The 19,677-nt window shown below is 42.4% G+C and overlaps 1 protein-coding gene and 1 long non-coding RNA gene across 7 annotated transcripts in view; both read right to left on the reverse strand.

Moving 5' to 3' along the window:
- Positions 1 to 2,245: 2,245 nt before the first annotated feature.
- On the reverse strand, positions 2,246 to 8,981 carry LOC118906667. 2 transcript variants are annotated; one of them, XR_005022569.1, is made up of 3 exons: positions 6,684 to 8,981; positions 6,484 to 6,588; positions 2,246 to 3,591 (listed from the first exon to the last, which is right to left on the reverse strand). It is a non-coding gene; the product is annotated as an uncharacterized LOC118906667 (long non-coding RNA). The 2 variants fall into 2 exon arrangements; XR_005022568.1 differs by having other exon boundaries at positions 2,246 to 2,802; positions 3,336 to 3,591; positions 6,484 to 8,981.
- Positions 8,982 to 10,684: 1,703 nt separating this feature from the next.
- CEP192 (centrosomal protein 192) overlaps positions 10,685 to 19,677 on the reverse strand; it is a 94,297-nt gene continuing 85,304 nt past the window's right edge. For 4 of the 5 annotated variants that reach the window (XM_036823975.1, XM_036823974.1, XM_036823976.1 and 1 more), the window contains 5 exons: positions 18,164 to 18,283; positions 17,654 to 17,775; positions 16,067 to 16,196; positions 15,558 to 15,616; positions 10,685 to 11,132 (listed from right to left, as the gene is read on the reverse strand). In XM_036823975.1, coding sequence (XP_036679870.1) covers positions 10,994 to 11,132; positions 15,558 to 15,616; positions 16,067 to 16,196; positions 17,654 to 17,775; positions 18,164 to 18,283 — 570 coding nt within the window. In that variant the 3' untranslated portion in view covers positions 10,685 to 10,993. The remainder of the gene's footprint in view (positions 11,133 to 15,557; positions 15,617 to 16,066; positions 16,197 to 17,653; positions 17,776 to 18,163; positions 18,284 to 19,677) is intronic. The other variant, XM_036823972.1, reaches the window with a different exon arrangement.

Consider the following 19,677-nt stretch of genomic DNA (forward strand, 5'->3'; position numbering starts at 1 on the left):
CTCACACGGTACTGAGGACGTGTTGCACTGGATGTGGAAAGAGATTAAAAATGAAAGCAAAGCTTGTCTCACAAAGCAGGCTGGGAGTGAGGGGAAGGGCCAGAGCAGAGGCTAGCACAGACCTGGCCAGGGGGATGACCAGACACAGAGGGCATCGTGGCATGGATGTCAGACCAGCCCCCCAACAGTGAAGCCAAGGATGCTCTGCAAGTGACCTGCCTGCAGCATAAACTACCTGAGAGTCCTCCTCGATTAAGCCAGGGAGGAGGCGAGAAGCTGGAAAGAGCTTTACGTTGTCAGAGATTAAATCCTTCCCATAGACCACAGAAGATAGCCCAATGACAGACAGGAAAATTTCATTTTAATGGCCACTCGGGTTGAATATTGTCACTGTTGCCTGCAAGTAATTCTGTTTTAGTGTGTGAGTTAAGCCCTCTGCTCTTACAGACAAGGGTCCCTTCTGCCAATGAGCCGTGACTTGAGGCTGTGTAATTGGTGTAAATGTGTTGTAATTAATTTAAAAATTAAATTTACTTTAAAAGTTGACTTTGGACTTCCCTGGTGGCGCAGTGTTTAAGAGTCTGCCTGCCAATGCAGGGGACACAGGTTCGAACCCTGGTCCAGGAAGATCCCACATGCCACGGAGCAACTAAGCCCATGTGCCACAACTACTGAGCCTGTGCTCTAGAGCCTGTGAGCCACAACAACTGAGCCCACGTGCCACAACTACTGAAGCCCGCATGCCTAGACCCCATGCTCCGCAACAAGAGAAGCCACTGCAATGAGAAGCCCGCGCACTGTAACAAAGAGTAGCCCCCCTTGCTGCAACTAGAGAAAGCCTGTGTGCAGCAACGAAGACCCAACACAACCAAAGATAAATAAATTAATTAAAAAAAGAAGTAAAGAAGGGTATGATGTCATTGTCATATCAAAAAGAAAATACCAATAAACAGATAGAAATTATATATTAAAAAAGCAACCAAATGGAAATTCGAGACTTGAAAAGTACAATAACTGAAATGAAACTTTCACTGGAGGGGCTTAACAGTAGATTTGAGCTGGCAAAACAGAGAATTAGCAAACTTGAAAGTAGGTTGATAGAGCTTAGTAATCTGAAGAATGGAGAGAAAAAAAATGAGGAAAAATGAAGAGAGTCTCAGAAGAATATGGGACATCATTAAGCAAACCACATATGCATAATGGGAGTATCAGAAAGAGTGGAAAATATCTGAAGAAATAAAGAGCTGAAAATTTCCAAATGTATTAAAAAAAAAACACTAAACACCCAGGAAACTCAACAAACTCCAAGTAGGATAAGCTCAAAGAGATCCACAAACTGACACATTATAGCAAGAATGCTGAAAGTCAAAAACAAGGAGAAAATATTGAAAGCAGCCAGAGAAAAGCGACTCTTCACTTACAAGGGAGCCCCAATGAGATCGACAGCTAACTTATCAGCAGAAACAACGGAGGCCAGAGGAAGTGGGATAACATAGTCAAAGGGCTCAAAAGGAAAACTGTCACCCAAGAATTCTATGTCCAGCAAAGCTATCCTCCAGAACTGATGATGAAATAGGACATTTCCAGATAAACAAAAACTGAGAGAATTTGTTGCAGCTGACCCACCTTACAAGAAATAATAAAAGAATTTCTTCAGACTAAAAGCAAGTGACCCCAGACAGAAATTCAAATCCACAATGTGAATAAACCTTGAAAACATTATGTTAAATGGAAAAAGCCTGACACAAAAGGTCACATATTGCATGATGCTGTTTTAAAACGTATCCAAAGTAGGTAAATTCATGGAAACAGAAAGCATATTGGTAGTTTCCAGGAGCTGAGGGAAGGAAAGAAGAGTAACTGCTTAGTAAATACAGCATTTTCTTCTGGAAAGATGAAAATAGTTTGGAACTAGATAGAGGTAATGGTTGCACAACATCATGAATGTGCCAAATGCCACTAAATTGTTTCCTTTAAAATGGCTAATCTTATGTTATGTAAATTTCATCTCAACAAGAAAATTGAAGCAAAATTTTTAAAAAGTAGAGAAAAAAACACAGAGATGAACATGATGAAAAGTAATATGAAGGAAAAAAGAAAGGAGATCCAATCTATAGATTACAAGTTTAAGAAAGACAACTCATTATTGTTTAAAAAAACTCATTTCTCTGGAATTTTTATAATGTGAGTTCACTTTTTAATATTTCAGACATACCAAAAAATATACAGAAAATAAGGGCATATATACTATCACATGGCCATGTTTGTTTCAGAGCTTTTTCTTGAGAACTGAAATGTACAGCCTCCCTTTGACCCCTCTCTTATTCGAGGCCCCTTCCTCCCTTCCTAGAGACAACGCTTAGCCTGAAGGTAATTGTCAAGAGTTATGAAGAATCTGAAAATTTCCCCCATTTGTAAGCTGATAATATCGCCTGTTACAGTGTCTTGGATGCTGGCAGAAGGCATGCAACTCCAGGGTCAGAGACAAGGGACCATTCATTACCCACAGCAATAGCAGTATTAGCATTTTTGCACCAATATTCTGAGCCCCAATTCTCACAGGGCCATGCCAAGAGGGCCAGATGGCACCTGCCAGCATAGCGGGCTGTGTCACAGGAGAGGAGCTGAAGGAGACACATCTCTGTCTCCCAAGTCTGTTACCTACACGAACATCCTTCTAAAGATAGTGCAGAACACAAGGCAGGCAGGGCCTCGCCTGCAAGACGTGCTGACGTGTAGAAGGTCGGAGAACTGTCTCTGGACATCGGTCCGTTCCTCTCCATCCAGGTTTTTATACCTATTCTGCATATAAACATATTCTGAAAATATATACATGCTTATACGGCTTTGTATGTTTCTAAACTTTATATAAATGCTACCATAGTGTACATTTGACCTTTTCACTCATTTACACAGTCAAAATTTATTCAAGTTGACACATCGTTTTAGTTCATTTAACTGGTAATAGTATTTCACTATGTGAATAGATCACATTCTTCTTGATGACATTTAAGTTCCCTCTTTTTTCCACTCTTACTCCATTACTACAATCAACATCCTTGCTAACGTCTCTTTGCACACAGGTGGGAGACTTCTTAGTGTTTAGACACTCAGTATATAGACATTTAGAATGGGATTGCTGGGTCTTAAGTTATGTTCACCTTCAATTTTTGGTTGTTTCTTTTCTAAGCAGAACCTTGATGAAATTACATTTTTAGTGGTCATCTGTGTGCCTTCCTACCTGCAGCCCCATCTCCTTTTTGGATATTCTTTCATCACGCCTGCTGCTGGAGATCTTCCCCTCCCACCCCATTCACCATGGGGACAACACTTACCCCAGGTGAGGCAAATCAGATGCTCCCATGGGGCTTACATGCGGGTTTAAGGAAGTGGACACAACTGGATGTCCAGTTCATCACAAAAGGGGCAGGTCTGCTGGGCCCCAGCTGTGTTCCCTGTGCCCAGGCCCCCCATCTGTGTCCAAGCCTAGTTCTGGCTCCGCCATTGAGAACACGCACCAACAAAGCCCCCCTGTGTTGAGTGCGGTGTGGAGTCCTGTTGCTGGCAAATGAGAACTCCGGTTGATTGATTCTGGGGAAAGCAGAGAGGTAAGGAGGGAAAAAGAAAGAGGAAGAGTGAGGAGCAAGAGGAGAGAGGAGGAGAATCAACACAACTTTTGCTTTTTTTTTTATTCAGAGAGCAAACTTTGCCAAGTAAGCAGGAAAAACGTCTCTTCAGCACTATTAGTAAAGCTTTACTGGCAAAGCTTTAAAACATGTAAAAGGATAATAAAAGCAAAGCAATTACAATGTACTGCCTACCAAATAATAGGCCATGTAGCTTATTTTGCAAAACGAAGATTGTTGCCTCTGGTTATGAGTTTTTTTTTCCCAAACAAGTATCAATACTATAATACTTTTTACATAAAACTTAATAACTCGGGCTTCCCTGGTGGCACAGTGGTTGGGAATCTGCCTGCCAATGCAGGGGACGCGGGTTCGAGCCCTGGTCTGGAAAGATCCCACATGCCGCGGAGCAACTCGGCCCGTGAGCCACAATTACTGAGCCTGCGCATCTGGAGCCTGTGCTCTGCAACAAGAGAGGCCGCGATAGTGACAGGCCCGCGCACCGCGATGAAGAGTGGCCCCCGCTTGCCACAAGTAGGGAAAGCCCCTGCGCAGAAACGAAGACCCAACAAAGCCATACATACATACATACATACATACATAAAAAGAATGTAAGCAGATAAGAATAGCATTAAAAAAAAAAAACAAACTTAATAACTCTTTTTCCTTTGTTTCCTAATGTAAATTGCTTATTTGACTCCATTAGTAAATAGAGATAGATTTTTGGTTAAAAAAAAGTAAAGTACCTTAATGTGTTCTACAAAAAGGAACTAAATGATGTGAGGAAAATAGCAGAAAGAGACATTTTCCTTATAGAAACCAAGATTGCTGCATAACAAAGTACCCTAAAACATTATTTTGTGCACATTTGCGTGGGCCAGGAATCTGGGGAGTGCTCAGCCAGGATGACCCAGGTGCAAGACGGTTTCTTGCTCACCTGTTGGCACTGCAGGCCCTGTAGCCTCTCTCTCCCGAAAGGGCTCTTAACCTTCAGAGCTTCTCACAGTAGTATGTTTTCAGGATACTGTATTTGCATCTCTTACATGGTATTAATATACATACATATATGTATATGTATACATACGTATAGCTACACATAATGGTGCTTTCATTTTTATAAAATAGACTCCCAAAGGTTGATTGCTGGGTGAAAGGATTTTAATTTTTAGTAGGTATTTGTAGATTACATCCCCCAAAAGTTTTAGCAGTTGCACTCCTACCAGCAAAGTAAGGATGTTTCTTATTCGTTTTAATTTTTGTCAATTTGATGAGTTTAAAAAAATGGTGGGCTTCCCTGGTAGCGCAGTGGTTGAGAATCTGCCTGCCAATGCAGGGGACACGGGTTCGAGCCCTGGTCTGGGAAGATCCCACATGCCACGGAGCAACTGGGCCCGTGAGCCACAATTACTGAGCCTGCGCGTCTGGAGCCTGTGTTCCGCAACAAGAGAGGCCGCGATGGTGAGAGGCCCGTGCACCGCGATGAAGAGTGGTCCCCACTTGCCGCAACTAGAGAAAGCCCTCGCACAGAAACGAAGACTCAACACAGTCATAAATAAATAAATAAATAAATAAACAAATAAATAAATAAATAAATAAAAGAACGTGAATTTCTTTTAAAAAAAAAAATGGTATTTATTGCTATAATTAGCATTTCCCACACCAATTTCCAGCAATTCACTCACCAGCAATGTAGGGACGCATGACACATTTTAATTTTCAGTCTCATGGATTAAAAAAAAGAGTATTTCATTCTTGCTTTCATTTGCATTTTCTCAACCAATTTTCAGATGTCTACTAGCCATCTAAAATTATCATTCTGTGAAATGTCTATTTATGTTCTTTTATCCACATTTCTATTGGATTGCCTTTCCCTACCAATTTATAGGATTTCTAGCACTCGGGGTGCTAGAAATAAAGTGTTGTAAACGTCTTTGCCCAACATATGGTTTGTCTCTTGTCTTTATTTTTGGTGTCTTTTTGCTGTTCAATATGTTAAACTTGTGTGTTAAAATACATATGTTGGGAAGATGGAAAAGCCCTGGAGATGGATGGTGGTGATGGCTGCACAACAATGTGAATGGGCTTAATGCCACTGAATTGTACACTTAAAAACGGTAAGATGGTAAATTTTATGTTGTGCATATTTTACAACAATTAAAAGAAATTCATCTGACTTTCCCTTATAACTTCTGGGTTTCCTTTCCTGCTTAGGAAGTTCACTCCCATCCAAAGTTACAGACGTATAAAATCTAATATAGTTTAATCTTATAGTTTTCATTTTTACATTAAAATTTTCAATCCATCTGGAATTTACTTGTAAATATGGTATGAGGTAGTGGTATTCCAGCTGTTTGTCAATTATACCATCTTGATATTTCTCTTTATTTCCATTACTACATCTATTTTCTGGCTTTATTTTTATGTAATAACTAGAAATTGCTGTTTTTCTACCAAAGTCAACAAGTTATTTTCTCTGAGCAGACTATGAGATTTCTATAATTGATAGAACTTCTAATCACTCTTCTTAGGGAAATAAACACATACATACATACATACATAAATTAAATCATGCCCAGTGAAGTTATCCTTTAGATAATTAACTTGCACTCTTCTAAACAGATGATGAAGAGTATTTTTCTAAAAGTCTGCACCTACGTAACCAAAATGAAGTCGAATTTTGCCAATTAATCAGTATGAATGATAAAACAAAATGAGTGTTGAGTCTTCGATTATTTAACTTACAACAGATCAATTTTTATATTGTATATACAACATAATCACTCTTGAATATTGGCCTCATGTTTTAATTTTCTTCATTTCATAGTTTAACACAACAAGATTAGAATTAAAATAATACCTCAACTGTAGGCATGTGGCCACAGCACACGAAGTCCCATGTCTCTTTCCAGGGGCGCTACTGCCAATGAGCTAAGACTGCTTTGGGCATTTTCAGTGGACAAGGCTGGAAATACAGATTTTTAAAAAATCATGAGTGCAAGCTAATACTTCTGATTTAAATTTAACTTCAAAGGGACTTCACTTAATATCTTGATTTACCTTTGAATTATAACATCACATTTGTCTTCTACGAAAAACCTTGGTTGCTAACAACCTCAATCTATTTGCTTTATCCTGATATGTATGTGCATACATAGAAATTTAAAAATATACTTAAATAAACCTATAAAATACAGAAATACGTATTTATGTTATATATTTTATATAAAATATAAAAATGGGCTCTCTTCATGTCCAGTGACTTCAGTGTAGAAACAGGCAACGCTCTTAGTGGCTTTAACATCGACATTAAATAACAAAGGGGAAAGCAAACTTGTAGTGGGACCGAGTGACCCCAAGTGAACAGAAGGCACAGGGCTGGTTAACCCTCCTCCTCCAGAGGCAGGGCAGGCGCAGGCGGCAGCCCTACAGGTGAGGCTGACGGGAAACCTTCAGACCTCAGACCCGCTGGCATCTCCCCCACAAAGGCTCCCTGGGGGACCGGCCCTGCTTCCTGGACACCAAACTGAAACACACATCACAGCAAAGCCAAGGAGGAGCATCTGCTGAGGCTGCAACACCTGTAAGGACCTCGAGGGTCTCCACGCCCGAGCTTCTTCAGAAGGAAAGGTAGAACTTTACTGCGAGGTGTCATTTCAAAACCTTTGGAGAAAGACTGTCAATACCCTAATTAATAAGTGACACATTCCATTAAGTTTACTGAATATTGGCAGAAAAAGTGATGTTTGGATTTTTAAATCTCTTATTAAAACAATTCCTTTGTTATGTTTACCTCTTTAAAACACTTTTTATTACAAAAATAGTTAATAGTTGAACCTGGTGGGAAGTAGAGACAGTCCAGTGGAAGGCAGGTCTCCTCCCGCCTCGGGGCAGGGTCGTGAGGACAGAGCCCAGGGGACCCGGGCGTCACCCTCTGCCTGCCACTCCCAGAGCCATCTGCCGTCCACGTTTGGTGTCCACAGGAAGGTGGGTCCCCCTCCACAGGTGTCTCCTCAGGGCTCAGCTGCAGGGGACGCCGAGAAAGCGGCCTTGGGCAGGTCCACCCTCTTTGCTGGAGGCTCCCAAAAGCAGCGGGGGAAGGGTGGCTCCTGGCAGCTGCCCGTTGTGCCTGCCTAGGTGGGCTCTGTCCCCAGAGTCGGAGCCAGCGCACATTAGACCAGCTGCAATTACTCACTTACTAGAGTAGGAAAAATTAAAGTTTGCTATCATTGTTTTGGCAAGGATGTAGAAAAACAGGCAGGAGACAAGTCAGCAATGTCCACTCAAATTATACTGCCCCTGCCCTGCCTTCCACCCGCTGTCCATGCTGCAGTGCTTTACCCGACAGGTGTCCTTGGAAATCCGTTAAGTGACAGCTGCAGATGGAGAGTTTTAGTGTCACTGTTTGCAGCAGAAAAAGACTGAAATGGCCAATGTGTCCATTAACTTAAGACTCCCAGTTTGTCATTTGTCTTTTGATTTTGGTTATGCTTTTTCCACCCAGAAAATTTTAATTTGTATGTGGTTGAGTTGATCTCTTCCTTATATGACTGCCAGTTTTTATTCCAAAATGAAAAATTAATAACTGAAATTGTTTTCCATATTTTCTCCTGGGACTTTTATACTTTCATTGTTAACCTATGATTCACCTGGAAGCTCATCTGGGATAACCCATCTTTTCCCCACTGAGGTGCCACTTTTACCTTGCACTGAATTTCTGTATGTATTTGAGGCTTTTGGATCCATCCTGCACATGCCAGTCTCACCCGGCTACTTGCAGTCCTGTCGTTAGGATCTCAAGGGGTATTCATGCTACAGAGGAGCACCCGGCAGCAATGTGGGCACAAGTTACCCCCTGCCCAAGCCTGCTGTATCCTCCAGTGAGATTTTAAAGTTTTCTTCACTTAAATTTTACACATTTCTTTATACGTTTATTCATAGCGGTTTTATTTTTTCCATTACTATTTTCTTGTATAGAAAAACTGTTGATTTTTGTGTATCAGTTATGTAATCCAGTCACATTACCGAATTTTTTTTATGATCTTTAAAGGAAACCCTCTCGGAATCCCAGGTTGACAATTACATCACTGTCCTGTGCGTTTCACCTCCTCCCTGTCTACCTCACTGGCCGCTGGGCAGCCCCCAGGGCCGTGCCTCATACAGCCATGGGCTGAGCAGTCCCGGCCTGCTCCTGACCAGACCTTCCAGCGTTTCTCCATTCGCACGACCTGCTTTTGACTTGAGATATAAAAACATTACTGTGTGAAGCAACCTGTCATCCATTTGTAAGACAGTATATTATCCATATGCTCTTGATATTTCCATGGAAATACTTAGACACAGAAGCTCAGTGGATGCATCCATTTGTTCAAAACATGAGCCCTCCCCCCCACCCCCCCGTACTTTACCCACTGAGGCTTCAGAGGTGAACCGCCTTCGGCACAGGTGCCCATCAGTCGGATGGGCACCTTCCCCGAGCACCTGGAAGGCAGGTAGGGAAGGTGCCCCATGGAGGGGCAGCGCTGGGAGGTGCCCCCCCCCCAAGAAGGACAGGCCTGTGGAAGCACAAGGGAGGGGGGACCAGGCCAAGGAGGAGGATTCGAGCTGGCCCGGCTCCGGTGGCACACAGGCCTCCCCTGAGTTTAGGAAGATGGCTCCAGAGAAGCTGATGCAGAGTTGCCCTTGCGCCCCAAAGCACAAGGGTAATGGTGGCGGCTGTAGGTGGCGCCCTGGCATCTGGCGTGGCGGGGTCTGCGTCGTGCCTGCTGGCCTCACAGCTCTCAGGGAGCAAGTCTCACATGCAGCCAAGTCCACAAGGTGGCATTTCCTCAGGCCGACCCCACAGAACAGCGATTTTGTGGGTCATCCCAAACGCAGGGAGAACCTCCTCAAGCGAGCAGCGTCAGGCTTCCCACCGACCTGAGGGCAAGTCAGCACAACAGTGGCCCCGGGCCTGGGTCAGCCTTGCTAATGGAGCGAACACACAATCACCTCCACATGCGTCCGTGCATCTTCTGGGGTCAGCACCGGGCGCAGGAGAAGTAACGGTTGTAGCACCCCTGGGAGGATTGCGTTTCCAGCCGCACTCTCACCACTGGCCTCTCCTCACCTCGTGTCACAGCCCGTGCTGCTCCGAGGTCGTGCCTGCCCCCGCGGGGCGTCCCTGCCGCACCCCTCCCATCTGCACGAGCGTCCACGGGGTTGGAGACGGGGACATGGCCCAGTGCTCAGTGGGCTCAGGGCGCAGTTAAAGACGTACAGGATCCCCTGTCCCAGATCTTTCCCTGGGCATGAAATTAAAAATCTAAAGAGGAAACAAAACAGGGAAGTGTCCACTTTAGAAGAGTGGACACTGAAAGAGAGCAGTTTTAATCACAGAGGCATCAACAGTTGTGGGACTGTCTCTACTCTTCACCTGTGATTACTGACCCATGTGGCAGACGTGTAAGACTGTCTGAAATCTGCACACAGGAAGGAGGGTGTTTCTCTGTCGCGGTTGTAAATGCTGGGGGTTAGAGCCCTACTGGCAGCTCTGCACACCCTCCAAGGTCCTTCTGCTCCATCGATAATACCCGGCTGCGACCCCCACGCTGCTGCACAACCACTCACCAGCAATGGCCACAGAGCAATTAATACGCACGTCTCCCGTCACAGCAGGAGAGCGCTCTGCCCCCTCGGGCGGCTCACTGCCCTCACTCCCTGTCCCCCGGGTCCCTCTGGTACCTGACGGCAGTGCCCTTCTACACCGGATTCTGGAGTTGTCCCGTCCAGCTTTAATTTCAATAAACGCTCTCTTAAAATATACCATCAACCTCTCCAATGTGTCTGCACAGAACGTGGAGCCTGCCCCACTCCGGAGAAAGACAATTTCTTTGAAAGGAAGCTTTCCTTTCTACTCTGGGCAATTAGCTAAAAGACAAAGGAACCGAGAAGGAATTTCTTAAGGGAAACAGAACTGTAATGGAGGAGAAAAATCACAGAACAGACCAAGGAGCTTGCAAATAATTAGCAGAATAACGTGATATTCTAATTTCTACATGACAGCATATAAAAAAGACAAATTCAGTGGAAATTAAGTTTATTTCTGGATATACCAACTAAAATATACACCATATTTATTCAGAATATCATAATCAATGCAAAAATAGAACTCTCTTCTCCCTTGTAAAAGTTAAATACAATACTGTAGGATAGTTACATGATTATTTTAGTCAGGTCTTCAGTATTAGCTTCTCAAAAGAACAAATCTAAAGTTATAGACATCCAATTTATCATACAAAATATATACAAAGGCGTAACTGTAGTATAGAAAAAAATGAAGTTACCAAAATATAACTTATGTCATTTACTTTACACAAAGTGGACTCTAGTTAACTTTTCCCAAGAGCTTCACCAATGAGTCGGACGGCGACACTCTTGCCTTCGTCGGTTTGAACAACGAGCAAAGCTTCAAACTTGCCCACGGACCTGGGCTTGAACTGCACAGGCATGTTGATGTAGTGCTGGGCTCTGCAGAGAGAAAGGGGTGTCAACACCAAGGCCACGGCACACGGAGCCCCTCCAGCCTCATGACGCCTGGCAGAGAGCAAACACGGTCAATGACATGGGAGCCAAGAGGCCCGGGGCCTGGTGCTGCATCTGTAGAAGCAGGAGGCCACTGGCCCCAGAAAGGTCAGGGAGCACGTGCCACCGACCGCCCCCGTGGCAGCGGGACCAACGTTTACAGGGCTGGTGGGTTTTGCTCCAAATTTCATATGAAACCTTCCAAAAGTCTTCTTGAAAATTTATTTTCAGATTCTATCGAGGCAGGTAATGAATGCCCTGTGCTTAAAAGTAGTACATTGGGGGGGTTTGTTTTTGCTCATAAAACGAGGTCCCAAAAGCTTCAAAAATACACCTTTACTCCCAGGGAATGCGACAAAGGCACTTTCCCACACCTGTGTGATGTCACCAACTTTCTGTCTTAATCGTTTTTGAGTGAAACTTTACAGCTTTCAGACTCTCCTCAGAAGGCAGGGGCCCCGCCCTTGATCTCAGCCACACGTGTTCAGGATCAGCCATTGGATCTGACCTGTGCTTTTGTTTCCAGCATGTTTCCTGATGAACCCAGCACAGTGGGCTAGAAATTCAGAAAACAGTCTAAGTATTTCAAAAGCCCTTTTCCTGCATGTAACTGATAACGCAGAATATACATATTTAAAGTCTGGGTCATTTTCCCCCAATGCATTTACCTCATTTCCCCACATCAAAGCTAAGGTGCCTTTAAAAAAACTGGTACCTTTCGACAGCACTGACAAAGGACAATTTTCTCCTTCATGTTAGCATCTCAATCCTCAGAATGATGCAGTACAATCTGCCTACCTAAGAGGCTTTTTAACTTATGAATTACTAAAAGCATTAAAATACCCCAAATAAATCTCTAGAGGATCCCATTATTAACATGGAATAAAGAACCCCATATTTAACTGAGGAAGGGTTTTGAAAAACATATTATGACAAACATGTATCCCCTGCTTTAGATTTACAGACACTGAATAAACGGGGGGTGCAACTTAAAAAGAACCACGGATTCACACAACTCCAGCACCAGCAGTGTGGTGCAGCAGTGAAGCGGTGACTGTGCTGTTACCAAGAGGGCTTTACACTCTCTCCACACACATGCACACTCACATACACACACACGCACACTCCCACCCCCCCACAGCACACCCCCCCACACATGCACTCATGTACACACACGCACACTCACACACACCACAGCACTCACACATATACACACGCACACTCATGCACACTCACCACACATACACGCAAACTCACACACATACATGCACACACACACCACACACACATACACACACACACTGATATACACACACCACACACATATAAACACACCGCACGCACACACACACACACGGGAACACGTAATAGGAAAGCACATGGACACAACGCAGAGATCTAGTTCAAAACCTCCTACCATCCAATGATGAATTTTGCAGCAGAGGCACCAGAGCAAGCAGCAGGAGGTACAGAGGCAGGGCTGGCAGGGTGCCCAGAACCCCCTCACCCCTCATGCCCATGAACCTACAAATTACAGCAACCGTAATTTTTCTTTAACTTAAAACAAGCACTTTGCTGCTCCCTGGCTTCCCTCTGAAGGACACAGCAGGGCCTGGCCACTCAGCCGCAGGGGCTGGCTCACCACGACCTGCATGCACTGCTGTGAGCCCAGCAGATGGGGCCTTAGCTGCAATGTCTCAGCAGAGATTAGACTTGAACAAACAGGTAACAGAGGATGCTTCCGGGGCTAAGTGGAAACACAACAAATTCCTCTTAAAAAGACATGAGAAAGAGATGATCACCTAGAGCCCAGGACAGAACCTTTACCAAAAAACTGCTCATCGATGCTCCTTTTACATTAGCTCCTTCACAATCTACCGCTTTCCGTGGACGACATAAACGTGCCCAGCACACGCCCTCCCCCAGCACCTCCGCCTAAGGCAAAACCCCCAGGACGTGCGGGGCTCCCACCTACTGATCTGCAGTCAGCTGACAGTCCCCACCACACGAGGACAGCCTGGGAGAGGGGCCTCCTGGGAGGGCAGGCCCGCGGTGACGGAAGCCGCGCTACTACTCGGAGTGGGGTTCACGGGTCCCAGGGCAGGCGGCCCCCTGAGGAAGAGAACGTGACCACAGCAGACAGGGAGGGGCTCCCCAGGAGCCTCAGCACAGACTGTCTACCCGCCGAGGCCAGCGTCGCCATACCGGCCCCCTACAGCTCACGAGCCTGTCCAGGGTCCAACAGTCTCGTTCTCGGGACAGGTACAAAGCCCTCCATGCCTGCACTGACAATAGCCCCTGCCCCAGTTTGCGGGAGAATTCTCAAGTGAGCTATGGGAGCAAACCGCTACTTCTCCGAAATAGAAAGAAGTCATTCTTACATATGAAAAAACCAGCTTTCCCACCTTCCTTTACGTAAGACTTAAGGCTTAAGCCTACGGACATGTCATGAGAGAAGAGTTTTCTACGACTTAGAGTTTACTTCACCTGGTTGAACAGATCAAAGTTACTGCTTTGCACGCATGGTTTTCTTATTCATATTTCATCAAGTTTATACTGAGTTGCTAATTATTAAAGTTGATGCTGGAATCTGTAACATTACATATTTATCCTAAGTTCCATAATGAAATACATCAGAATAACTTAAGTACCTGCCACCAATAAAGCATAAAATTACCTTATTTAAATTTCTTTTCAAAGTATAAAAAGTTAAAAACATTTTAAAGTAATAACATGTTTGAAGAGTATAAGCAAACAAAATGTATCTTGTGATGTTATTTTAAATGTTAGCTTATATAAACTGCCCAAATTTTGCTTACTTACAAAATATTTTCTCATGTTTCTAAGTTCTCTTAGATGTTGTGACATGACCTAGGCTGCACAGAAAAGCAGTGAGTGTCTAATTCAGGACAGCTTAAAATGTTCTAGCACTGGAATGGCAAGTCACTGAGTTCAACTCTATAAAAATGTCTACTTTTATATTACTAGAATGAACACATTTTATATTTTAAAATTGGTTTTTAGACAAGTTGAAACTAAGCAAAATGCCATCTCATTTATAAAGGTTCCTCGTTAGGAATGCTTTAAGCATCACGCCTGTCGTGTCAAAAGCACTGCAGGGAGCTGTGCGTGAGGAGGAGGAGGAAGTGCTGCTGGGACACGAGATGGGCACCCAGGCACACGAGGAAGAAGGACGCTACCCGCTGGTCACACGGGTAGGAGGAGGAAACTGAAGGTGGCAATTATGAAAATACTTTGACATGTTAATTGCCAAAATTACATTTCAATTTAGGTCGTGTGGTCTCCTGTGAAGGTCTAACAGCTCACTGGTGACCACAAACTGCCTGTGGGCCTCACTCGGCTGGCTGGTCCCTACAGCCCTGCTAGGCCAGAGGCTGCCGCATGTAATGCTAGACATGCATAGAAAAGATCAGATTTGTGGTTACCAGAGACCAGGGGTTGGGGGAGGGAGAACTGGATGAGACAGTCAAAAAGTACAAACTTCCAGTTGTAAGGTTAAGTACATACCAGGGATGTGATGTACAACACGATAAACAGACTGAACATGTTGTACGTTATATATGAAAGCTGTTAAGAGAATAAATCCTAACAGTTCACGTCACAGGAAAAAAAATTTTTTTCTATGTCTTTAATTTTGTATCTGTATGAGATGACGGTGTTCACAAAACTTACTGTGATAATCATTTCATCATGTATGTAAGTCAAATCATTATGCTGTACACCTCAAACTTACACAGTGCTGTATGTCAATTATGTCAATAAAACTGAAAGAATATATACATACACACACACACACACACCTTAAAAATAAAAACAAACACATTTTAAAAAAAAAGAAAATAAGCAAGGACAACAAGAAAATGAAGCCCTGATTTAAGAACAATACAGGGTTATTTGAAGAATGACAACTGGAAAATAGGTTAATAAAAGTTTTCCCAATTAATCTGGGAAGGTTTTTGTCCTAATTAGTAAAAATTTAAATCCCTGATTCTCAGTGTAGTGAAAATAATATGTGATGCAGAAATCACTCTAAAGTTAATCACAAGATAATTAAGGTTCTATGTAAGTATATGGCTGTCAAAATACTGGGAAACAGGAGTCACGCACTAAGTCCAAACATTGCGCGAGTTTGAGTCGCTACTCGCCACATAGACCCACAGGTCACGGACTTTCCCTAGCAGGTTCCTTGTCTCCTTCACCACGTGCTTGGTGCTCTGTGGCGTTGGTGAGGAGGATGAGGGGTTGCAACAGAGAGAGACCTCACAGTCCTAACCCCCAAGAGCAATCTCAGGCTCCTGAACACAAAGACCTGCACTAGGATGAGAACATTTTGATTTACGATAAACTCACCTCAAAGAATATTTTGAATGTTTGACGTAGAAAGGCTCTCTGGGACTTAAAAACTTGAGCTGGAATTTAATATGAAACATTTTATGAAGTTATACAAGTTAGATATTTGTGCATACTTAAATCAACATACCATACATTTGTTTACATATAGCCACAAAATGAGGTAAAACGATAAATGCTCATGAAAACACTTAGGGGAAGTTTAATGAGTTTACTCTAGTTCTAGCTGGAGTAAATGTTATCCAGAAATACGTCGGTGTGATAGTACAGAAGAAAACAAGAGGAAAAATTTAAAAATGAAAATATGAAAATACTAAATAATTTTCAATTTTCAGGTAAAGGATCATGAACTTCCCTTGAGTTTCTTTTCAAATACGGTATTAAGGCATTTTAAAACTTAACTATTATAACTTAATCTATAAAACAAGCTTCTAATTATCAGGAAAATGTTTATCAAATAGTAGAATACATTTACTTTTCCAAAACCCACAGAAGGATTTCCAACTTACCAAGTGTGTAATAAAAGAATTATTTCGCAAATTTACTTTCAACGTCCTTGACTCCCCAACTCTCGTTGGCAGAAACCGATACACATCTTCTGGGGCATAAACTCCACGGTGGGTCAGGTCAAGCTGCCTGCTATGGAGATAGGTCTGAAGGTTAACTATATAAAATCCATAGTAATTTAAACTATTTGTTTATATTACATTATGAAGTGTGGCTTTAATTTGTTTTCTCCCGCAACTCAGTTAAAGTAGCTCTGTAAAGGCGACTGACTAATGCGTGTTAAGACAAACTGCTGGCGGCAGGAAGTGTCCAGGGGTGCGGGGCAGCAGCTGACACAGCAGCAGCGCCTCCTCCTCCCTGAGAGGAACTTAACATATTGTCCTTACAAGCACCTTCCTCCACAGCTAAGTTAGACCTAAATGATAGTTAACTGAGGATTATAAGAAACATTTTCATGTAAGTCAGAAAGAAAAAGACAAATACCGTATGACATCACTTACATGTGGAATCTAAAATACGACACAAACGATCATATCTAAGAAACAGAAACAGACTCATGGACATAGAGAACAGACTGGAGGTTGCCAAGAGGGAAGGGGGGTGGGGGAGGATGGAGTGGGAGGTTGGGGTTAGCAGATGTGAGCTTTTATAGAGAGAATGGATAAGCAACAAGGTCCTACTGTGTAACACAGAGAACTATACTCAGTATCCTGTGACAAACCATAATGGAAAAGAATATTAAAAAAAGAATGTATATGTATGTATAACTGAATTGCTTTGCTGTGCAGCAGGAATTAACACAACACTGTAAATCAACTACACTTCAATTTAAAAAAAGTTAAAAAAAAAAAAAGAAAAGAAAACACATCCCAGAAAAAAAAATTTTTTTTCATTAGGTAAAACATTTACATACTATCATTAAAGCTTTGTAAGCTGCTGGTATAACATACATTTTTAGAAGTTTTTAAGAATCTACTTTCATACACTGTTTTTTGGAATGTAAATTGTAACAGCTACTTTGGGAACATTCTTTGGCAGTTTAAGGTTAAATAAATTCCCACCATATGACCCAGCAATTCTACTCTTAGATATTTTTACCCAAAAGAAATGAAAAAATATGTCCACAAAAATACACATATAATAATGTTCACTGCACCTTCATTCACAAGGGCTCCAAGTCAGAAGCCACCAAATGCTAAAAGGAAAGTGAAACAATCATGATGTGCTCCTATGATGGGGCACAAGAAGTCAACAACAAAAGGAACAAACCATAGGTACACTCACCAACACGGCTGATCCCGAAATCACTACGTTAAGTGAAAGCCAGACACAACTTGAGTGCACATGTGCATGAAATTCCACAAAACTATGGCAACACATGGGAACAGAACAAATCCTGGGTGAGGGTGGGGGTGGCTGCAGAGAGGCATGCATGTGAGGAGGCTCCAGGAGAGAGAAACGGTCTCTACCTGGCTGCAGTGAGGGTGATGTACATCAATCACAGGTAAGCCACTGGGCATTTTACTGAATGTAATTATACCTCCATAAAGCACTGGGAAAAATTCATGAGAATGACAGAAACAACATACCCAGGTATGAGAGCAGAAGCCTCTGATACAGCTTGTCTTCGGGGCTTAAGTAAATTATCTATTTTAATGAGGCTATTTCTGGAAATGCATGAATTTTCAAGCTCATGTTCTGCTTTGACACTCTGTATAAAAAAATCACAGGGTGGAGGAGAAGAAATAAACATATGGACACTTACCTATTTGAATTCTACTACTTCCTTCCTAATTTTTAAAAAGGTGATTTAAGATTTCTAAATTCCTTTAATCGCAAATGCTTTATCTTGCACTGTTTCTTTCTCTCTCTCTTTCTCACACACACACACAAACACACAATCTTACCTAATTAAGGCAAACAAATTTCATAGAGCCAATCAATAAAGACACGTAAGAAAACTAAGATGATAAGAATCTATAACAGAATTAATGGGATTACAATAATACCAAAAACAACAGGCCAGTTTTTCATGCCAGTTTCCCTTGGTGTCTTTAAAACACACCCAATAATTTACTTAAATTCAGTGTAACACTCACGTGTCCAGAGAGCTGGAATCTCAAGGTGTGCTTCAGGTGAGGCTCTTTAAGAGGGTGACACTCAACATCCCAAAACTGGGCATAGTCCCCTCTATCTCTGGGCAAAAACGTGATGGAGACCTACAAACAACATATCCAGGAGAGAAATTCAGACACTGAACCTTACACACATGCAGTTAGATTACCAATTCAAAGTGTGGTATGAAAAAATTGAAGGGAAAAATGTCTTTGCTTTGTCTAATTTTGCCACTAATCAGATCCAAGTATACTTTTCTTTAAGGCTTTAAGTAACATATTCCTCAAAATGTAAATTTTTTAATTAAAAAAAAGTTATTAATTACTGTAGCTCTGTAGTACAGTCTGAAGTCAGGAAGCCTGACTGCTCCAGCTCCGTCTCTCTTTCTCAAGACTGCTTTGGCTATCTGGGGTCTTTTGTGTTTCCATACAAATGTAAAAATTTTTCGTACTAGTTCTGTGAAAAATGCCATTGTTATTTTGATAGGGATTGCCCTGAATCTATAGATTGCCTTGGGTAGTACGGTCATTTTAATAATATTAATTCTTCCAATCCAAGAACACAGTATATCTGTTTGTGTCATCTTTAATTTCTTTCATCAGCGTCTTACAGTTTTCTGAGTACAGGTCTTTTGCCTCCTTAGGTAGGTTTATTCCTATGTATTTTATTCTTTTTGATGTGATGGTAAATGGGATTGTTTCTTCAATTTCCCTTTCTGATAGTTTGTTGTTACTGTACAGAAATGCAACAGATTTCTGTACATTAATTTTGTATCCTGCAACTTTAGCAAATTCATTAATGAGCTCTAGTTTTCTGGTATAGAAAATCTTTAGGATTTTCTAAGCATAGTATCATATCATATGGAAACAGTGAGTTTTACTTCTTTTCCAATTTGGATCCCTTTTATTTCTCTTTCTTCTCTGATTACCGTGGCTAGGACTTCCAAAACTATGTTGAATAATAGTAGCGAGAGTGGACATCCTTGTCTTGTTTCTGACCTAAGAGGGAATGCTTTCAACTTTTCACTGTTGAGTATGATGTTACCTGTGGGTTTGTCATATACGGCGTTTATAATGTTGAGGTATGTTCCCACTTTCTGAAGAGTTTTTAATTATAAATGCATGTTGAATTTTATCAAAAGCTTTTTCTATATCTATTGAGATGATCATATTTTTTTGTTTTTAATTAATTAATTAATTGATTGATTAATTAATTATCTTGGCTGCTTTGGGTCTTCGTTGCTGTGCGCAGGCTTTCTCTAGTTGCGGCGAGCAGGGGCTACTCTTTGTTGTGGTGCACGGGCTTCTCGTTGCGGTCGCTTCTCTTGCTGCGGAGCATGGGCTCTAGGCGTGTGGGCTTCAGTAGTTGTGGCGCACAGGCTTAGTTAGTTGCTCCACAGCACGTGGGATCTTCCCAGACCCGGGATCAAACCCGTGTCCCCTGCACTGGCAGGCAGATTCTTAACCACTGTGCTGCCAGGGAAGTCCCTGATCATATG

Source organism: Balaenoptera musculus, chromosome 14, assembly GCF_009873245.2.
Source record: "Balaenoptera musculus isolate JJ_BM4_2016_0621 chromosome 14, mBalMus1.pri.v3, whole genome shotgun sequence".
Classification (NCBI taxonomy): Eukaryota; Metazoa; Chordata; class Mammalia; order Artiodactyla; family Balaenopteridae; genus Balaenoptera; species Balaenoptera musculus.